General features: G+C 43.3%; 1 protein-coding gene across 3 annotated transcripts in view; it reads right to left on the bottom strand.

Moving 5' to 3' along the window:
* The window catches only part of RYR3 (ryanodine receptor 3), a 557501-nt gene that overhangs the window by 329839 nt on the left and 205017 nt on the right, over window positions 1-22645 (bottom strand). For all 3 annotated transcript variants that reach the window (XM_082842048.1, XM_082842046.1, XM_082842047.1), the window contains exon 3: window positions 6444-6551. In XM_082842048.1, the coding sequence (XP_082698174.1) occupies window positions 6444-6551 (108 nt within the window). The remainder of the gene's footprint in view (window positions 1-6443; window positions 6552-22645) is intronic.

The raw sequence follows: 22645 nt of genomic DNA on the forward strand, positions 1-22645 counted from the left end.
TTGTCCACACCAAGGCAGAAAGAGAATAAATGCATTTATCCATCTACTTAAATGCATTTATCCAAATACTTAAAATTATGGGACCCGGGGTCTCCAGAATAACAGCTAATACCAACAGGCTAAAATTTCCACAGCTAACTGATGATGGGCTATTGTCAATGGGACACACCAGAGGACGTGAGATGGTGACACTTTTCCCTTTTAACTTGGTGCATTGCAACCATCACAGACAGGAGGAAGTTCTTTTTCATCTTGATGTCTGTGCTATAGAGATGGTGAAACCAAAGCCCAGGGCAGTGACAGATTTGCCCGCAGTTGAACTTCCAGTAGGTGGCAGTACTAGGACTAAACCACCTGACAGCTTTGTCACCAAACAGGCTGCCATGAGCTCTAACATGGGGCAGGTTCTAAAGAGTAGTTTTTGGTATATAAACCCCTCAAGCTTTTGCAGGTAAGAGCAATTTCACCAAATAGGTTTGGTTATTTTGTTAATACAAAAATACTATTTTTTTGTAGCAGGTGTGGATGACCAGCCAAAGGTTAAAAAAAGAAATGGAAGCATCCCAAATCAGAATGTTATTTTTCTCCCTTTCAAAAGAAAAAGTAGGATCAAGCCAAACAAGTTAAGGATTTAATACTGTGGTATCTGGCTCGTGTCCATTAGGCAGCAGGCACAGGTAACATCCACAGGATGAACAACCCGACAGGCGGTGGCACTGGAGAGGGGAGGTCCTGAGTGGGAGCAACGAGGAGGTACTTGGAGAGCTTGACGCAGTGGCTTTTTACCAACTAGTGCAAAGGAAGTTCAGACTTGAACACCTAATAAAGTGATTTTTGATGCATCCTGTCTACCCTAGCTTTAGGGCATATATGGGCGGGTCCTGGGACTGACACACGACACATGCAGAAGTGACTTTGTACTTTCTCTCCAAAGGAAATCTTATGTCCTATTTTAAAGGTGTCATTAATGCCCACTGTTAGATTTGACTCATTAAATAATTTCTTTCCTTTAAAAAACGTCAGTGGGGACCAGGTTTATTTAGAATTGTGTACAAACTTTCTCCATCAGTCTTCTTTCCTCCCCACATACATACCAAAATAAATTCTCATTCTGGCTCTTTTCTACCAATGATGAAGGGAAGACAAAAACCTCAGAAAATTGAGAGACTACATCTGGATGATGGGGGCTGTCCCTTCTCTTCCATAATACAGAAATGATGGTGGGAACTCAGGGTCCCAGGAATAAGAAGGTAAGCCTCCTATTTGCCTTCTTCATTTTGGATGAGTTTGCACAAGATCTCTAAATCTGGGCACAGCCAGGATTCACACTTTAGACAATGGGCTTCTAATTCCCCTCATCAGCATCTGTTTTGATTTGTTCATTACCTAACTGTGTCAGGGGAGATGCATCTTGAGCACGTTCTTGTTTAATGATGCTGTCACCTTTCTGTGACTAAATTTTCCGTGACCTTATCAGATGGATGAATGTCTTGATCTTGGCTACAAGGTAAGTATCTCATGACACGTACTTTAAATAACATTTACATGATGACACTTTGTAAGCAAAATGTAAGATTATGCCTCCTTGGCCATTTACAAGGTCACACAACGCCAGGAGGCAACCCCTAGCTTCTCAGAAAGCATGGGCACGTCATCCCTGAGCCTGACAAATGTTCCACCACATGTACGCATTTCTTTAGCAACCGTGCTGCGTGTAGTATTCCCTATTCTAAAGACAGGGGCAAGTGAAAGGAGCCTGAGGCTCCCCTTAGTGTTAACGGGACCATCTCATAAGTAATAAGGGGAATTAAAGGACCACCTCTCAGTGAGCTTATCCGTGAGACAGGTTCTTGCATAAACAGTATCTTTCCAGGTCACATTTCCCAATCAAGTTTAAAAGGCTGAGTGTGTATTTGCATTCTAGATATTTTAGAATCTAAAGTCAAGAGTGATCTTATACAACCGTAACATTAATTCTTCTTACACGTATATTTTATCTCTTTCTTGTTTTTTTTTTTTTTTTTTTTTTTTTTTTGCGGTACGCGGGCCTCTCACTGTTGTGGCCTCTCCCGTTGCGGAGCACAGGCTCCGAACGCGCCGGCTCAGCGGCCATGGCTCACGGGCCCAGCCGCTCCGCGGCATGTGGGATCCTCCTGGACCGGGGCACGAACCCGTGTCCCCTGCATTGGCAGGCGGACTCTCAACCACTGCGTCACCAGGCAAGCCCCTTGTTTTTTAAGTAGTAAAAGTCTGACAGTGATTAAGTCAACTTTTAGAGAAAACCAGAGCCCCTATCAGGAGTGCAGCTAGTAATTGTGTAAATCAAGGCCTTTCATTTTTAAAAGCATTACGTTCATGCATGTCAAAACCCATCTGTAGTTATTCGGCCCTCGATTTAACATGCACCTGGTCATACAGTGTGGGTCTCTCCTTCCTTTGAGGCATTTGAATATGCCTGAGGATCTGTGACAGGAGGAAGTAGACCAGAGATGAAAAGAGGACCAATATTCATTTCCACACCCACAGGCATCTGTCAGCACTTATTTAATTCTCACCCAACCCTATGAGGGAGGTTGCATTTTGAAGGTGTGGAAAGTCAAGTACAGAAAGGGGAAACAATGTGTCCCAGAGGTCACTCACTCCAGTTTAGCCTGGACTGAAAACACATCTGCCTAACTCCAAAGACGGAGCTTCTCTCACTACAAATGCTGCTAGGTCTGTATTCAAAGTCATTGCCATAGGATGATGAGGACTGAGGACTCAGAGGGAGATGGTGACATCCTTTTTAGCCCCAGGTCCTGCTGAAGGTGGTTGGGGACCTCACAAACCGTAGGTTCTATCAATCCAAAATGTGAAAATACCTTAATATTTGTATGCAGGGATTTTACATCAAACTCCAGCTATTTAATTGGCCACAGTGCCAAGCATCCATCTCTTGGTAATATTCCCAGAATAACATCAGATAGCATTTAATCAGCGGTAAAGTGACCCAAGGATGGGTTTAGCGACGGTGGACTCTGAGGGGCACTGACGTTCTCTGCCCCCAGGGCCTCCTCATCATTCATTCTCCTTTTCAACATAAAGCTGGGTCCCACAGGCCACTGGCGGTAGCTAAGGACATTTCCATAATAAACTCAGTCGTTAAACCAAGCTGGACACCTCTGTTTTCTTTGCCGGCCAAAGGAATTGCTGCAGAACCGTCAATCCTTGCAAGAAGGCTTCTATACGCTCATCAAACAAATAAACAAATGACCCACGTCGTTTTTTAAAAAAAGTTCAGTTGCTGTGCAGCAGTGAACAGACACAAAAGGACCAGTTTATGCCTAGAAGGAAAAAATGACCGTCTTCAAAGCAACCCGTTTGGTGGCAGTCGTGATCAGTAGGGAAAGTAATATCTGTTAAGAAGCAGTAAATGCCTGTTTCCAAACAGAATGGACTGGCATGCGGAGGAGGTGCGAACCCAGTCAAACATCCCCAGGCTCCCCGGAGAATCATTATGCTCTGTCGTGTTAACTCACTTCCTTCTTGATTTTTCCGCTTTTTCTTTTTCTTCCCTGCTGAATATTATCATCTCAAATCAAATTAAGTACTAATAGTAAGTGGGCACAGCAGTCACTTCAGAAAAGCAAAACATTCAGGCTCAAGAGGTTATATAAAAATATTATTTCTCATTATAAAGATTGAGAGCCCAGATGGAATTGTGAGAGAGTTCCAAGGACTCTCAGTTATAGCAACGCTTCAGTTGTTATAACTTCAGTTACAGCAACTGAAGCTGCTGTTCAGGTAACTAGTGGAGCCACCAACAACTAATAAAATCTAAATCATTTAAAAAGAGTGCCCTCTCCTATCTGTACTCCAGCTCTCTTTTCAAATCCCTTCCTCTAGCTCTAAGGTCTCTAGTTATTAATAATAATAGCAATAATGTATCAAGGTGGGAAATAACTGTTGGAACGCTCTTTTCTTTGGTAAAATGGCACAAAACAGCAAGATGACACATTGGGAAATTTCAGAGTCTGACCCAACATGCTGATTGTTATCCAATGACTTTTTAATATTAAAAATGTCATGGATAGTTTATTTTGGACTTGATTTTTCAAAGAGAATGGCTCCTCCAATAAGATGGAACATATTGGTTTTTAAATATTATAAATTAAAGATGGCCCCTGAAATATATAACTGTATGGAATACACTTCTGCTATAACATGGCTGGTAATTCAGGTATGTCTTATTCATAAGTTCCAAAACTAAGAATTCAATCTTATTAAGTTGGCATTCGTATTCTATTTGGAAGATAAATTGTTATTTATTCTTTTTCAAAAGACAAATCGAGTTAAGACTATTGTTTAAGTTCTTGGCAACAAAGAAGAGCAAGGGTTATAAACAGAACTTTTCAATTTACTTTGTCATCTATAGGATTCCCTGAACTACTCAAGCTAAACGGTAAAGAAAAAGAAGTCCTTTGAAATGCACTTTGTGAACAAACAAGATAAGAGAATGCACACAAGATAATTCTCCAGTTAACACAGCTTCTCTCTATCTTCCCAATTTCTATCCTGGGTCATATATGGGCAGGGTCTAGCTGATCTTGGTTGACACTGAAAGTGGTGATATTCCACATCAACCAGGTTTCTCTCACCAAAGGTGTCTGTAAATCATGAGTTAAGTATACTGGAAAGAAAAGGGAGCAATTAAAAAGTAATCTGTTCCACTGAACTGGAAACGTTTGAGGGCATGTACCTAAGGAGGACAGCATGGGGTACTGAAGTCAGTGTCAGGAGGAGGTGAACACAGATGTCAGATTTCAGTGAACATCAAAAGAACAAAAACTCACCTGTGTTAATGCTCTAAGGAAAAGCTATTTTCAGGTGGCTGATGAAAGCATACTATGCTAAGCAAAAGAGTAAAGAATCGCAAGTACTGGTGTTAAGGACCCTAGAAAACTAATTAAACGTCCTAATTTTATAGATGAGAACGCTATGACGCCAAGAGATTGGAAGACTTATGTAAGATCACATTAAGAGCTGCAAGATGACCCAAATGTAAACACTGGTTCTCTTGAGTCTACGGTCATTGTCTCTTCTACCACCAATGAGACACTTCTTTATGATGTATGAGTTCTTTCAAGTCAAGTAATAAACTGTGCTAGGTCCTGCAAATACTCCTACCTATGTGCAGCATAAGATGCAAAAAATTAGATTTGAAATTATAGTACACAATGGTAAGAACTAGTTATTGCCTGTTGCCCAGGCAAGGGCACCCATCCTAGACTTACGGGGTCAACAAAGGCTTCGCAGTCGACCTAATATCTAGACTCGTTCCTTGAAGGAGAAGTAAAGATTACATAAAGGAAGAGAGAGAAGAGGAGAAAGCTGTTTTACATGGAGGAAACAGCTGACACATATGATTGGGGGTAAAGAGAGTTGTCGTGTTTGAGGAAGTGAAGGGAATTCAACGTGGTTGGATCACTGAGTGCTTGGGGTCGGGGGGTGAGAGACGGGGCAGGAAAGGTAAGCAGGGCTCACCAAATCCTGAAGGCCTTTATGCCTAGTTAAGGAATTTGGGATTTCTCTTAAGGTAATGGGCAGACAGAGAATTTTAAAATAGTAGAGTGTAGTGATTAGATTTGCATTTTGGAAAGAACATTATGACAGTTGAGTGAAAAAAAATCATAGGGGAGGTAGGCACAGAAGGAATCAAAGCAGTTAGTCTGAGGTAGTAACGCAGAAGATAAAGGACAGTCATCGAATAAAGTATCTAACGGGGGTGGAGAGGGGTGTTTGGACTTCAGATATACAGGCCATAGAATTAAAATACTTCATGATAAATGAATATAAATAGATGTGGGTCATCAGTGAAAGGGTCAACATTACTCTGAAGTCTCTAGCCAAAGTCTTGCCTGGGAGACCTTTGGGAGACCATCATCCCTCAGTTAAAGACTTAGAGACAATTTTACCAACAACAGAAACTCAAGACAGCTTTGTACTTGGCTCATCATGAGTGAAACTGTGGAAATCTGGGTACATGTCAAAGATTCTGCATTCTACAGGAAATCCTCTCCAAAATGCTGTAACCTGGTTGTGCTGCACTGAGACAGTCATAAATCTCTGATGAGACTTTCCCAAGAAAAAACAACCAGCCTAACAGGTACCCACCCCCCACGTCCCAAGGCCCTTTCAGCCTCTCCATATTTCCCAGTGGATTATGGCCTCAATGTCCTATGCCCTGTTCAGGCAGCATTAATGATGATCTATTTTCTGGTGGAAGTTCGTTAACCCAAAGGAAGCAGAGTTAGGGCTGCTAAGTAAGAGGAATAAGAGGATTGACTCAAGGAAACTGGAAAACTAAGGTTTTCTAGTTCAAAACTGGAGGAATGAATTGAGTTGTATACTTTTGGGCTATGGAGTGTCCCAAACCCCACCAAGGACATAATTCAGGTACTCACCCCTTCGCCACCATTTTCACCTGTGTTGGCAAGCATTTCCTGTAGGGCTCTGACAGAGAGGGACTGTTCCAGTACAAAATTGCAGACGCAGAGATCTGGAGGAACATACTGTGGAAATAAAACCAGAATGAGGATACCTACTCATATCAGTTGGGGATCAGTCACACAATAACATCTCAAGGGCAAAGAGCCCATGAATCAAAGTAACACTTGGATCGATGGATGGATGAATGAATACAAAAGGTAGCTTTTTTTTTTTTTTATTCACGTTAAAATGGGTTTCAAGCTGGATTCTAAAGGATGAGGAGAAGAAAAGCCCTAAGTCTCAAGGGAACAGCGACCAAAATGTCAGGATCAGTTTGAGTAATGGCTGGGGGCACACATGGGAGAAGAATACACATCCAGCCTTGCTGAAGGAGCGAAGGCTGATCGACACTGATGTCTGGGTGGGACCAAAGGAAGAAAGTCACTGGGATCTCATCCACAATCATTTGTACGAGGACAAGACCAGAAGAGTGACCAAACACTCAGCAATAGTGACCAAAATAGGGAACCCAATTCCTTGTTAAGAAAATCTGGATGCCACAGTGTAAAAAGAGAGGATTAAGAGTTACATAAATTTAATTCTGAACAAAGAAATTGATGACCCCTACAACAATCATTCTAATTTATTATATGCTCAGGTAATACCATGATATTTTCAAACATTTCTCAATAACAGACAGCCTTCTCTGCAGATTGACTAGTAATAGCTAATGCTCATTGAGTACTTTTCTGTGCCAGGTATTGCTTTAAGTGCTTTGCTTATATTGGCTCATTTAATCTTCACAATCACTCCATGTATACATACTGTTTATCTCTCAGTTTACAGCCGAGGAAACCAAGACACAGAGAAGTGAGGTCACCTGCCCAAGGTCATGGCTTACACTTGGGTGAGTTGGATTCAAATCTAGACACTCTGTCTCCAAATCCATACACTTAACTCTGTTCCTGCTGCTGATGAAAACATTACAGATTTTTTTCACAACTAGACCATTTTCTTTAATAAATTTATTTATTTATTCATTCATTCATTTTTGGCTGCATTGGGTCTTTGTTACTCTGTGCAGGTTTTCTCTAGTTGCGGCGAGTGGGGGCTACTCTTTGTTGCTGTGCGTGGGCTTCTCATTGCGGTGGCTTCTCTTGTTGCGGAGCATGGGCTCTAGGTGCACGGGCTTCAGTAGTTGTGGCATGTGGGCTCAGTAGGTGTGGCGCACAGGCTTAGTTGCTCCACGGCATGGGGGATCTTCCCGGACCACGGCTCGAACCCGTGTCCCCTGCATTGGCAGGCGGATTCTCAACCACTGCGCCACCAGGGAAGTCCTAGACTATTTTCAATCAGCAAAGATTTAAGTTTTATATTTCTGCAAAACACAGTGCTTGGTATTGAGAAAGATATAAAAACATGCAAAACAAAATCAATGCTCTTCAGGAGTTTACAATCCGGTTCCACGATACATCATTTTCTTTGGGAACACAGCTTATAGTCACCTTGCACACCAAGCCTTTGTTTCCTCTGTTATATTGGCTGAACATTGACACCATCAGAGTAACAGGAATAAGGAATGAGGGCCGGAAGTCACCCACAGCTATGTCTAACACTCCGAGACAGGTAACACTGTTTCTATGGAGCTCCAACTTAAAAGCTAAAAGCAAGCCTGCTATTAAAGCACATACAACCCCTCTGATTTTCAACATTTTCATTTTTTAAATAAAGATTATGGAATTGGTGATCTTTAATTTCCCTTTAATTTCCAAGTGTTTGTATTTGTACCTTCTTCCTCCTCTTCCCCAACCTCAATGCCCTCAAAAATAAACTGACGTCCCACTTGTCGGACCTGCCCACTCTTTCCCTTTAGTAAAGTTCTGAGACCCCCGTAAGCCAAGAGTGGCTCCTCCTATCCTGAAGGCTACTGGCCCATGGGTGACTTACATTTTGCCACTTAAATACTTTTCTACTTAGGATCTCTACAGTCAGAAATCCTAAAAACCCAGACTCCCTAGAATTCTGGTGTTACAGGAAATTGCCCAGTTCTCTTTATGAACATTATGTAACCAGGGAGAAACTGTATGTAACACGAGGAGACAACAGCCTTTATTTTACGTTTCTTGCTTCGTTGTCAACGTTTGTTCCTGCTGCAGGTAATTAACTCATTTGTATGAGACTTGAACAAGCAGACGGCTGGTGATGCAGGGCCAGGCTTCACATCAGGAAGTGTTTTTAGAGTACATATCGCATCATTACAAGTACCAGGCAATAATATGATAAAGCATTTCCCTAAAGACCATATGCCACAAATATAAATAGTCCGACTCAGTCTCCCAAAAGACGATGCCACCTGAGAAGATTTTACAGAGGTTTTTTTCCTACCACATCTTGGTCTATCTGGATCTCATGTCACCAGAATAGGAAGCAAAAAGAGCTAGGGTTTGAGTGTGTCCACTTCCTCCTTCACTTCACTAGAGCATGCGATTTGATTTCTCTATTCAGGAATGTCTACGGGTATGGCTGGTACTTTAAAGGGTGCGTTTTGGCTAATCAGCTGAACGACCCCAACATTCACGCTCACTTTTACAAGAACCCTATTTAGTCCAGTCTCTTTAAGACAGAAACGTTCACAGCTCCAAGTGCTAGAGAGCCTGTCCTTATATGAGATCGTGTGATTCTGTCAGCTCTCTTTCCTCCTGTTCTGGTTTGCTTGGACAGGGATAGGAGTTCTCCCCCGGCGATGCCATCCCCCATCCTGATAGAGGACCACGGATACCAGACACGAGGCGTGCTCCAATTACATTTTTCTTTTCCCTCCAGAAATTAAAAGTCCCCAGGTGGTCGTGATTTAATTCCTGGCACAGATGGGTACATTGACAGAGGGAGAGTGAGCACGGGGAGTGGAGGGCAGCATCTCATAGGGGAACACTGTGTCTGCCACTGGTTTACATAGTTTCCTTACAGTTTAGTTTCTCTTCCTCTAGAGTGTGGTTCTGCCTGGACTCTCCACGCTCGGGGATAAGGTCACACCACTCCAAGAGCAGGCAGAACAACGTGTGGGCAGCGGCAGGGGAGGGAACAGGGCAACAGAAATATCTGGCGGAAAACAAAATGTAGCTAGCAACTTGTGACACGGAGTACGGAGCACAGAGCCATCTGACCTGCTCCGCCAGCTGCCATCCTTAATTACACTCCACACCGGCCTGAGCTCCCACCTCCACATTTGCCAAGAATAAGCCAAGGCCACTGGCCCATCAAAGCTAATTTGTTTGCAGCATGAGAATTCCCCCAGGAGGCCGGCTCATTGTGTCTGGGCTCTGGAGCCTGTGCGTCGGTCGCTGCCTGCCAGGCGTGGGGCATGTGTTTGATGATTCTCAGCACGGAGAGAAGGGCTCTGTTGACATCTGTTCTGAAATAGCTCCTCATCACTCTCCCCAGCCCTGTCCTCAGCCTAGAGAAGCACCATGTTTCCAAATGTCCTACAGAAAACCTTGAGATGCCACGGCTCTGCATGAGCCAGGAGCTAGGTATTCATTTAACCCCACCGCATAGAAAACAGTGAAAGGGAAGGCCTATGGACCCTCCATGATCCGTAAGTCTATGTAACATATACCTCGCTGCACTCAAAGTATCTTTCTGGGGCTTACTAAGTCCAAGAAGGTGGGAATTTAACACTCCTGTTATTGGATTCATTTAGCATTTTTCTACCTAGCACCCCACAATGTACACTCACCAGGGTACTAGTTTGTACAAGGCAATCCTTCAGGGGAACGAAGAGAAGAAATAGTTAACAGAAACAGGGATGTTCTCCCTCTATTACGCTGTTAACCACAGTCGCTGTGGCTTACATAGTTCTTCACGCAACGCGGTCTGTTTCCCTAGATTGTGGGTATCTTGCAAAATCTGTGTCTGACTCTACTTTTGCTATCCTTAGTAGACAGAACAGCAAGTGCTCAACTCAAGCCTTCCTGAGCTGACTCTCTGTGTCCTAGACTATCCGAGAGTATGTGACTGATGGTAGCGGTGGTTGCAGCGCTAAGCATGCCCTTGCCTGTTGAGCCCCTTCCCCAAGCCTCCTGCTTAAGATTCAAGGGACCCTTCTTCTCTCATCGTCATGGGTCTCCTCCCTCTTCCCTGTGAGCCCATCTGGCTCTCATATGGCCGCGCCTCCATAATATACCCTGTAAGTACGGCAATGGCTTTGAATGTAAAGCAGTACAGGTTATATTGGCTAAGAGCGAACCCTCTAGCACAGGATTGCCTGAGGTCCTATCTCTGTTCAACCGCTTATTAGCTGAATGACGTTAGGCAGATAACTTAGTCTCTTTGCCTCAGTTTCCTTACCTGTAAAGTAGAGATCTAATAGTACCCACTTCTCAGAATAAACTAATTTTTTATATTTAAAGAACCTACGATATGGTCTGGCACATAGTAAGTACTCAATAAATGTCAAATGTTGTCCACACAGGGCAGTGAAATCCACATATCAATAACTCACTTAAATGTTTATGTATATATCTACTATTTCTGAAGTTCTTATTTTGTGTAAGGATAAGGCAAAATTCCTGCTCTTCAAGGTTGTGCGGTCTCGTGGAGAATTGGGGGAGCAAACGGAAAATTTCCAAAGTATGATTCAAAAGGCCCATAGGTGGGTAAGGAAGCGTGAGGAAGCACCCAGAGTTGAACAGGGCTGGAGTGGAGAGAGGGGGAGGGGGAGGGGAACAAGCAAAGGGAGGGGAGAGGTGAGGCTGAGAAAGACGTAGGTGCTAGACTGAGGGTTCTGAGTCACCCTCCCAAGGATTTTGGACTCTGTCTTCAGTGCAATAGCCTACATTCAAGGAAGCGACCAAATCAAATGTGCATCTTTGAAAGATCACTGCAGGTCCAGTGGGAAGTGGGCTAGACCAACGCAGAGAAACTAGTTAGGAAGTTGTTGCAATAAACTGGTTACAAGGGGACAATGGCATGAATCAAAATAATGGTAGTTGAAATGGAGATAAAGCAGTGAATTTGAAAAATCTTCAGAAGTTCAGAGAGAGAAGATCTGGTGACTAATTGGACGTAGGAGAGGAGTGGAAGATAACCAGTGTTTCTATCGGATGGAAAAAGAGTGCAAAAAAGCATTCAGGTAGAACAAGCCACACCAAGGGTCAAAAGTACCACGAAGACAGTAATTGCACTCGGCAGATTGTCCCTGGATCTCCATTTGGGCAACAGAATGATGATGGGAGAGCAAAGTCTCTGTGATGATGTAGTGGTATCCCTGCAGGTGTCAGCAGAGGGAGGCTCACCTGGGAGAAGAGGAGGAACCTGAGAGAAAGACACATGTTCTCCACAAAAGGAGAATTCCTGGAGACCCAGCAACCAAAGTCAGCCCAAGTAACCTTACTTCCCTTTCCCATGTCCCTTAGGCAGTCAGCCAGTATTTAGAGAACCTAACAGTACGCATGCAGTATTGTACTAGCTGCTGTGGGGAACAAAAGAGAAAAGACATGGTTTCTATCCTTTAAGGCATTCTTAAGCTATTTGAAGAGACAGATCTACCATAGATGAGACTTTATGAAACAATAAAAAAGTTTACATTCAGTGCTAAATTGGAGAGTATATGTCTCACAGGGCCAAGAGGCCTCTCAGCCATGTTGGGGATGGGGAAAGGCCAGCCCAGGCTGGAGCGTGGCCTAAAGAGGGTTTACGTGGGCAAGTGGCTCCTGGCACAGAGCCAGAACTCCAATTTTTGTTTAATGAATGAACAAGACGGGAGAGTTATCCTTCCATTTCCTTGTGTGGATTCTTCCCTTCTGTTTAAAATTCCATTCGTTGAAGCAGCATTTTTAAGTTATAGGCTTTCCAGAACCTCTGTCCTTACTTCCCTTTGCTTTTTCACCTAATTCACCATCCCCCCAACTCACCTCCATGGGCACTATGTCTGCTGGCAAGAGGCAGAGCTGGACTCTGTCCCCAGTGGTCCGGCTTCTACACGCCTTGTCTGTTCCATTTCACCACAGTGCCTCACACAGGACTGAAAACCATCTCCCTATGATGGCTCAATGCAGTCCTACTCAAAGACTATGGATGAGAAGACTTCCCAAGCCCTCGGGGGCAGAAAATTATCCTCTCCTCCAGAACATGTTCCAGGTCAATCTGGCCCCACTAGGTACAGTGTGGCATTGGATAAGACCAACTTTCTATGGGTGAGCACCACGATGGCTAGAGATGGGACATGTAGCTTGTATTTCAGGAGCTTTAAGCACTTCACAGACATGATCTCATCCACCTACAGCAGACGTGAGCTCATTTGTGGACTGCCTCTCTGTTATTGATAATACGTAATTATTTGTATTGTGTTTATACTTCAAAGGCAGAGCCGATCGTTAACCAAACTAACACCTACACCTCACCCCAAGCAGGTTTTAAGTATTTATGCAGTTAAGCGCCTTTTATATCTAGCTTTGTCACCTCTGCTAAGTTTTTGATGGATTATAATGAAGAAAGTTATAGAGTGAATATTTAAACCTGAAGCTGTTGCCCAGTCTCTGTATTTCTACAAAAATAGTTGGTGGCTTTACAACTATTTTAGAGGTGGGTCAACTGAGATACAAAGGAATTAGGTAAAACTTATATGGGCAAGTGGAGAAATAAGAATAGAATTCATATATACATTTAAAATGTATCTATTTACCTATCTATATAATTGTAGCAGGTACTGTACTAAATCCTTTATAAATATTACCTCATTTAACTCTTACATCAACTCTTTTAGCAAAAGGATTATAGATAGACAGTTTATAAATGAGAAAACTGAGACTCAGAAAGGTTGAAACACTTCCCCACAACCACATGCTGAGAATAGCATTTAAATCGGGAATTCCAAGCTCAACACTTTCTGATACTGTGTCAATATTCCTGAAGAGAAGGTTCTCATCCTTATAGGAACACTGTGTTGTGGAACTCTAATTCTACTAGGCTACCTCCTCCCAATTCTTTTTTTTTTTTTGCCACACCGAGCGGCATGTGGGGATCTTAGTTTCCCAACCAGGAATTGAACCCGTGCCCCCTGCAGTGGAAGCACGGAGTCTTAACCACTGGACCGCCAGGGAAGTCTCCTCCCAATTCTCATACTTTAATAATTTAAGGACTTCATATTAGGTTCTTGACTATCTCAGGAAGAGTTCTCTACTCTGGAATGGCTACTGCAAAGATTACGGGCTGCAGTTGGTGGGACTATCGGGACTCAAGAGCTCTCTAAAATTGAGATTCCTGGCAAGCACGCTCATTTCCATCTTCATGCAGTTCTGAAATCTGAAACCAACTTACCACGTAAGCTCTCTCTTCCAAAAAGCAATTCAACCCTGGGCATGAGGGGACAAGTTTCCACCAAGGACATACATGTGGAGATTTTAAACGTGTGTACGTCCAGATTTTAAACATGTCGAGGGAAGAGACTTTGCCTATCTGTGTTAAAAGCTATCATGAAACAAGTTTAAAATGTATAAAACCTCGCTTAAGTTTTTTAAAAACATATTTTGCTATGGAAAAGGATCTTTCAGAAAGGTCTTTCTGAAAATATATACAGAAACTATTCGAAACATTTGAGTTCCAATTTTTGCCTGAACTTTGCTAACAAAACCCATTATCCGTAAACAGTAAGGCACACAGAATTTAAACTTATAGCTGGAAAACATTCCTTCTGGGCAGAGAGGAGAAAGATTCTATTATCTTTTAAAGGAATGAAGTGAAGAAGGTGCCTTCTGATGCCCGAGGAATCAACCACAGGAAGGCAATGCTCTCAGTATCCCCCAGTCTGTCGGCGGTTCTTCATTCTAGGGAACAGTGAGCATCCCTGGGAGGACTGACAGCTGTGGAAAATCACTACCACAGCACAAGGAGACTTACGAAGCAAAAGCACTCATGGTCGTGAGCAGAACAACTGCAGCATCTGACGCCATGCTGGCCTGAGGTTTTACTCCAAGAAAGAGGGAGTATTCAGAAGGAAAGGGATGGAATAAGTTGATTATGCATAAGGGAGAGGAAGATTACCAAGTTACAGAAAGCTGTTGATATTTAAAAAAAATAAAATAATAAGCTTCTACTAGGGAGTTAAATATTTACTTGAGCAGAACACTGGCTGAAACACTTCCTACGTGAGCGAGGAGCCACCGCCGCCTAGAAGCAGGAAATCCAAATTGCAGGACCAATATCCTTTGACAAAAGTCCTGCCCAGAAATACCAGCCCAAAGTGATAAAGAACTAAAAACACCCACAATCACTGTTTCTTTGCCTCATCCCTCAAATGCCCAGATATTGGCTGTTTAATTCACACTGATCCACGGATCCATTACAGTCTAGCCTCTCATAGGGAGAATGTTTATGAATTCAAGTAAGAGCCACACTTGCAACATCAACTATCCTTTTGACGATGCTCAGAGATTTCTCGCAAGAGGTAACACAAATAAGCTTGTTTTGGAAGTGTGAATGCAGTTGGCCCAAGAATCTCCTGGGCAAGGCTGCTAACATTTCAGATTCCTGGCACCCTTCTCCAGGTGGTACTTTAAAAGAATCTCCCAGGTGATTCTGAAGCAGGATGTCTCTGACCCCAATTTGAAAGATACTGTAGAGTAACTGGACCAAACGAGTAAAGTCAGGTCCCTGGACAGTAACTGATTCTTACTCTAGATCTTTCATTAAACGAGTTCAAGTCATCAAAATATAAGAATTTCTTTCAAATGAATAACCCGATCATTTGAAATCCACATAATTGTTTTTATGATCTTGCCTGCTATGGCCCCAACCACGAGTAATGCTGAGGTACCCTGGACGCCTCTATGCTGCAAGCATCAGTTGTTTCTGGTACATAGGAAAAATGTCACCAAGAGCCTGGCAAAAATCGGTGCTGTGAAGCTCGTGTTCTTTAAAATAAGGAAGAAGGGGCGGCCAAAGAATCAGAGTCAAAACGCTGGGCAGCTGGCTTGTAAAACTGCCTGCTGGGAAAATGCATCACTCACAGGCTGGAGGGTTGACTTGGGTCTTGATTGAGCCAAGTTTTGCCTCCCTGCCTGGCATGGTCGGCATGTAGAATAACAAAGGTGCCAAAAGGTAGAAATGTGGAACACTTGCACCTGGAAAAAACAAGCTGTGCGGAGGAGCAGCAAACAATACCCACTGTTTATAGACGGAGATAGCGGAAACAATGACTCTTTGTCCGGCCCTAAAAAAAACTACGGTCATAAATGAAACTCTAGCTTAATGAGAAGCACAGGTAATACAAAACGCTCTGTGGTCAGGAATGGGACCCTAATTTGCTAGTTTTCAATGGGATCTACTGTGAGAAACTGAAGTTGTTATGCCAAAGAGCTTACATATTGGGAAAAAAAGCAGAGCTCAGGAAAGAGGAAAGGCAGCACGTCAGTAAGGAGATGAAACCAGCATGTGTTCCATGTGCCGTGAATAAATTAGGGGTACCAGCCTCAGCATGAGGAACAGCACAGGGTACAGGATGGTGGAGTCGGAATGAGGTGTGATAGACAGAAATATCAAGAGATGAGATCAAAGCTGAGGGGGGCGGACTGGCAGGAAAGTCTAGTCTCAACCTAATGTTTGTGTTTTAGTCTCCAGCTTGGTTTCCTTTAGTTTTGGTGGGAGGAACACTGACCAGCAGTGTATATATTCCTTGGCAGTTCCACTTGCCCTCTCCTCCCTTTTGAGAAATGACGTGTTTGTCAGAGCATTTAGAAACCATGGCAAAGCTTTTCTCCATGGCAAGGCGCTTCTCCATTTCCTCCAGCAGTGGTATCCAGCAGCTTCAGGAGGGGACAATGTGTGTCTCTTGGCCTCTCATCACATACAGGAAGGGGAAGATTGAGGAAAGCCTTCTGAGGCGCTCACAAGAGAAGAGACAATGCCAAGCTCAACTAAAGGCTGATGGAACAGAGACACCGTGTACGCAATGGCAGCTCTGTCCCCTTAGGTGCAATGCTCACCACTATTATTATCGGGAAGAACCTCCTGTGTACTGAGTCCTGCTTGATTACAGTAACAGCTCCATGAGGCTCTGGATCTGAAGTGGATAAAGCTCGGGGTGCCAAAGGGCAAAGACGACAGCTTGGCTTCCAAATGGTCTGAATTTTTTTTCCAATGCCTCCTTCCCACACTCAGGTTGAATCCAAATTCCAATGTGCAAATGCAGTTTTTACTTTTTGTCCCCTCCATGGAAGTTTTGTTTTGGAAAAAATAAACATGTCACTATAAACTAAGTTCTGGATTCAAACTTTTTCTTTTGGCAGGAGTATATGGATAGACGTTCATAAAAGTTTCAGTTTTAAAAAGCCTTTGTGGAAATAAATAACAGTTATAAATACTTTTCTCCAATATGGAAGAAGTCCTCCTATATCCTACCCCCTTCAACTGCCTCATAGTGTCTGAGCTAAACTACTAAAAGTTTCAGTTTTAAAAAGCCTTTGTGGAAATAAATAACAGTTATAAATACTTTTCTCCAATATGGAAGAAGTCCTCCTATATCCTACCCCCTTCAACTGCCTCATAGTGTCTGAGCTAAACTACTACCACTAGATATTTACATGTGCAAGGATTAGTATCACATGCCCCCATTTACAAGGGGGCATGTAATATTCAACACAGATATTTTAAAACATGTATACTAGAGAGGGATTTAGCATGCCAGTCAGAAGTAGCTGCATGAGTTAAAAATGTTCACTTACTAATAAGCACTGCTTCAGTGGAGTGGGCTATATCTACTTCAGTAGTGCCATCCTTACCAGGAAGCATTCCAAGTATGAAGGATGAACAAACATCAAAATGCTCATTCAACTGTGGAGACGTGTTGGGTTCCATTCTCTCCAAACCGTCTCCCATTGAAGTCACTGATACCTTTCACTCAGGTAATGAGCCAACTTTGATAAACACAAGGAAACCAGTAGGAGACTCAGTCTCCTCCTATTTGAACCCAACCCATCACTCAGCATCTGGTGAAGGTGACCAGGAAATACCATGTCAAATACTGCCTCTGCCCAACCATCCAAGTTCACGCGACAGAACCTTCACTTCAGCTCCCTTCCTTATCCACGCTAGACAGCTAAATCAGGTTAGTGAGGTTTCCCATCAACAATGAGGACAGAGACTAGGTGTTGCAGGGCACATTACTCAGGAGGGAAGGGGAAAGGGAAAACCTCAACAGGAGTTACCTCCAACACACAATGGTTGTGTCAACTTGGTGCCATGAGAGAGGATGAACACACTGACAGAAGCTGAAAGAGCAATGCCACACCTCAGAAAGGAAAGTCCTTGCTCATGGTGACCCAAGATAAGTTTGTCAGACCTTATGAAGATAAATGTCTCAAATTAGGACTTCCCTGGTGGGGCAGTGGTTAAGAATCTGTCTGCCAATACAGGGGACACAGGTTCGGTCCCTGGTCTGGGAAGATCCCACATGCTGTGGAGCAACTAAGCCCGTGCACCACAACTACTGAGCCCATGCTCTAGAGCCCACAAGCCACAACTACTGAGCCCACAAGCCACAACTACTGAAGCCTGTGTGCCTAGAGCCCGTGCTCCACAACAAGAGAAGGCACTGCAACGAGAAGCCCGCACGCCACAACGAAGAGTAGCCCTGGCTCGCCGCAACTAGAGAAAGCCTGTGCGCAGCAACAAAGACCCAACGCAGCCAAAAATTAATTAATTAATTTTTAAAAGTGTCTCAAATTAGTCAGTTGCTCTCCAGCGGCATTTGTCCTTATGTTCTAGTGAATAAGATGAAGATGAGCGCCATGTCTGGCTTTCTAGTAAACGTGTACATTTTGGCAAAGAAGCAAGTTCATTCATTACTACGGCAATTCGAAACTTTTCATGGCAGGCTGTAGGTAAGGGTGAACATGATACTAATGAAGCCAAGGTCGGTGGTAGCTTTGCGTCGTTTTGTGGTGACATCTAGCTACTTTGTCATTACTTAGTCAAACAAGGAAACAGATGTATAAGGCCGATGACTGCAAATTCAGACCTTCCACAATTTCTGAAAGTGAGGTCTGTGGACCACCTGCATAAGAACCAGACAGGAGTTTGTTTGAAAAAAAATAAAAGCAGATTTCTGGCCCTACGCAAGACAAGGCTGGGGATTGAAGGATATGCTCATTCCAGTTTGAGAACCTCAGCCTTTCTGGGTGAGCTCAGTGCCAAAGCTCACAGGTACTGGCTAGGATCATCATCTTCAAGGATAAAGCATTCATGACACAATTTACCTGGGAAATCAGGGAGTGAGCGAAACCACAGTGCTCATTTTTCAAACAGAAAGGTGATCAGAGGAGGTTCTGGAAACTTCCGCATGAACATCAAAAAGTTCTCATCTTTCTTGGCTGTATTTTTCACAAAAAAAGTAATTCCCTTTAGCTGTTTACTAAGAGGTTTTGCTGAATGACAATAGTAAGCCTTCTTGCGTTCACTCGGTCTCAGAGCTTGCATTAAATTCTAAAACCTCTCCTCATCTTTAGGTAAAAGAAGAATTGTTTGAACCTAGATGCTACAGCTTACCAGGGTAATGATTCAGATTTCAAGTCTCAAGTGACTGCCCCTGGGATGGAGGAGGTGGGATGGAAATCAATTATTCCGCCCTCAGTGCTCGGAGGCAGTACTGTACCTGAACCGCCCCAAAGAGATGATAATCTATTCTATTTTGAAGTAGAAATATGTTGGGATATATAGCGAAGTGCTAAAGTAGCGCTTAAGGCAAAAGTCTTTGATGAAAGCGCTCTAATGAGAAATGGATCATTAGGGTCAAAGGTTTTAAAATCCTGTCAACCACTCAATAGCTCAAAAAGAACTGTCAGACAGAGGCTTACAAACAGCTTTCCTGTACCAGTCGTTCTCATCTAAAGGCTTTGCATAAAGCTCAGCTGAGTTTAAGTGGAATGGAAGAAAAATGATTGGAAAACATACTGACAGAGAAAGCAACTAATCCCGGAATGACTGTTTTAAAAACAATTTGTAATCACTCCCTGAAATAACTTGGATGAAGAAACACAAATTAATTCTCCATAGTATTTTGAATTATTTAAAATCAACTATTTGCTACACAACAGGAAGTTAAGAGCAAACAAGATATTGTTTCCAAATGACTCGGAAAATGTTTCAGTTCATGTAGTTTGTTCAGGTCACTATTTAAAAACTACTCAATGAACTACTGAAAAGTAGAGAAATAAAGTTGTCAACTTAACTGTCTGTAAATCTTAACTTCTAAAACAATTTTAAACGTTTCCTTTACAAAACTCTCCTCATGCAGTGGCTGGCAAATCAGATCCTAGAGGTTATTTTGTGTAACATTTTAGAGCACGTTGGAGGGAGAGCAAAACCAGATCTCTTGAATCACTATTCCGTTCTTTGTAAACAATACTTTCATCTGGGAATTATGAATATGCACATCATTTCAAAAGATCACATAAGAGGTCATCAGCATGGCTTAGGTTTTTATCCCCAGGTTTTAAAACACCCACAAGGAATGAAAATGATGGATGTAACATGCCTTGGGTTTTTGACTCAAATTCTAACACGAACGCAATGCATCATTTTAATTCCATGTAAAAGTAACAACTGGAAGAGAGATGTTCCCCCAATCACAGGAAGAAAAGGCAAGTCTTTGTGGTCTAATTAGTAAGTTCAAGAGTTGGGGGAGGAAGAAAAAATACTGCTAATCAAGACCAAAATAGCAGCTATTAGGTCTGAAGAGCAAAGTGCTAAGCGCTGCAGAGGAGCCCGGGTATGAATAACACCTACTCATAATTCACCCGGGGCCATTTGCCTGCTGTGAACAAGTAAATGACAAATGAGCAGCAGAGCAATGGAGCCACTTTACACACTGAATAAATTCTTTGTGAAGATTCCCACCCCTAAAGGTACAGACTGTCTTTAAAGAAAAAGAGGGGACGGTATTGCCTCAAGCAGATAAGTTATCAAGACAGTATTAATAACTCAAATAGTAAGAAGGACAATACAGACGAGAGGAGATCTCAGGGTTGACACTTTTTTCCTTCTCTTTAACTAGGTCCTCGGATCCGGCAACTGACAAATGCATTAATAAACTTGACATGCGTTGCTCTCGACTTCCATGCTATTCCTTTGGATATCTGTTTCCCTTCTCGTCTCTTAACCGTTAGAAACAGCAGAGCATGAGGCTCAATGTGGATGCAGAAATGGAAAGAAGACTTCTGGAAAGAAAACCATTTAGCTGCCGAATGGGAAGAACTGGACCGTGGAGCCACGATTTTCAGAATCTGAGCATCCCTAGGATTAGACTCCAACCCTTGGACTTGATGAATTCACATATGGACCAGTAGGAAATGAGCCCTTTATCCTGCCTACACAAAACAATAGTCCCTGACCCAGTGTGAACAATCTTCCCTTGGGGCCCTCTCGATTCCAGATGCTTATTCTCTCATTCTTCAGATAACTTGGGCTTAGGAGGTTGGGTCTGTGTCCTTCTCCTTCCCGGGACTGTTTCTAGATCACTGCTCTTCCACAAGTTAACTCCTTCTCCTTTAAGCATCCTGTGCCTGGAGACATCACCCTTTGCTGCCTCCCTTTCTGCTATTTGTTTATTTCTGTGACCTTCCCATCTTCACTGAAATCTCTGGCCCTTTTTCGTTCCCACTCTTGCTGATTAGAACATTCACATTGCTATTTCTTGAGTTGTGTGCTCCCCCCAAATATATGCTGAAGTCTTGACCCCCAGCAACTGTTAATATGACCTGATTTGAAAATAGGGTCTTTACAGATGTAATCAAGTTAAGATGAAGTCATTAGGGTGGGACGTAATCCAATAGGACTGAGTCCTTACAAGAAGGGGAAAACGCCATGTGAAGACAGACGCACAGAAAAGGGCCATATAAAGATGGAGGCAGAGATTGGGGGGTATGCTGTCACAAACCAAGGAACACCTGGGGCTGCCAGAAACTAGAATGGGCAAGGAGGATCCTCCCACAGAGGCTTCGGAGGGAGCACAGCTCTGTTCACACCTTGATTTCAGACTTCTAGCCTCCAGTACCGTAAGAGAATAAACTTCTGTTGTCTGAAGCCACCTAGTTTATGCTAATTTGTTACAGTAGCCCTAGGAAACTAACGGGCTATATGAATAATCTATCCCATATTACAGCTTCGCAGTTATTTTGCTTCTTCTTCATCAGTGATCTTCTATACTGTAGTTCAGCCACCCTCTTTCATGGTCATACACCTGGGGCCTAGTTTCAGCCAAACTGCTCTACTCGGAAACCTCTGATGGACGCACCCCACTATTTAACCATGCAGTCACCTTTCAGCGGGCTTCCTTACTCAATTACTCTCACCACTATTTACACCCCTTAATCCTTTTCACTCACACAGTCTCCTCCTATCTTTAGTTCTTTCCTCATTCAGCCTAAATTCCAAGATTCCATGGTCCAGTCTCCTAAACTCTCTTGCCGTTTTGACACTTACCCCACTCACCCGGCAACGCTTTGACCCTGGCAGAATTTAACTATCCGCCTTCTCCATGCCTGCGCTGGGCCTGCGGAGAGCTGCTGCACAAGATGACAGAATTCAGAAAATTGGTAGCGCTGGAAAGTCATGGTTACCAACCTCAGCTGGCCCTCCCTGCTGTGCCCTCACACTGCTCAGCAAACCCACTAGTCTCCTCTAGGCGGCTCACTCACCAAAACTTCCTGCACAAAACCTACAGGTCTCCTCCCAGCCTTGCCTTCTTCCTCTTCAGTGGAGTAGGAGGTCTTCCTTGCTTGAAGGCCAGTTCCTCATCTCTGTTCTTAATACCAGCCCTTTCCACTGTATCAGCAATTTGCACACTAAAGCATCCCTTCCCTCTTCTGCATCTCTTTCTTCTCTTTCTCCACTTGTACCTTTCCATCAGCATGGGAACATGCTTAAGACTTAAGCACACTTGAGCCTTTTCTATTACAAAAATCCTTCCATCCTCTGACCCTCTCCAGCCGTCACGTCTTTATTTTGTCTTTATTTTCTGCTTGCGCTCCACCTCGGCTAAACTGGCTCTGCCCTTGTCACCCCACTGAGCGAGCTCTCACCAAGACTACCACTGGCCTCCGTGTCACTACATCTAATGGACACATTCCAAACTCACATTACTTTGCCTCCAAGGGACATCCTACCCTATTGACCATACTCCTTC

The sequence above is a fragment of the Leucopleurus acutus genome, assembly GCF_964270905.1.
Source record: "Leucopleurus acutus genome assembly, chromosome: 1".
In the NCBI taxonomy this organism is placed as follows: Eukaryota; Metazoa; Chordata; class Mammalia; order Artiodactyla; family Delphinidae; genus Leucopleurus; species Leucopleurus acutus.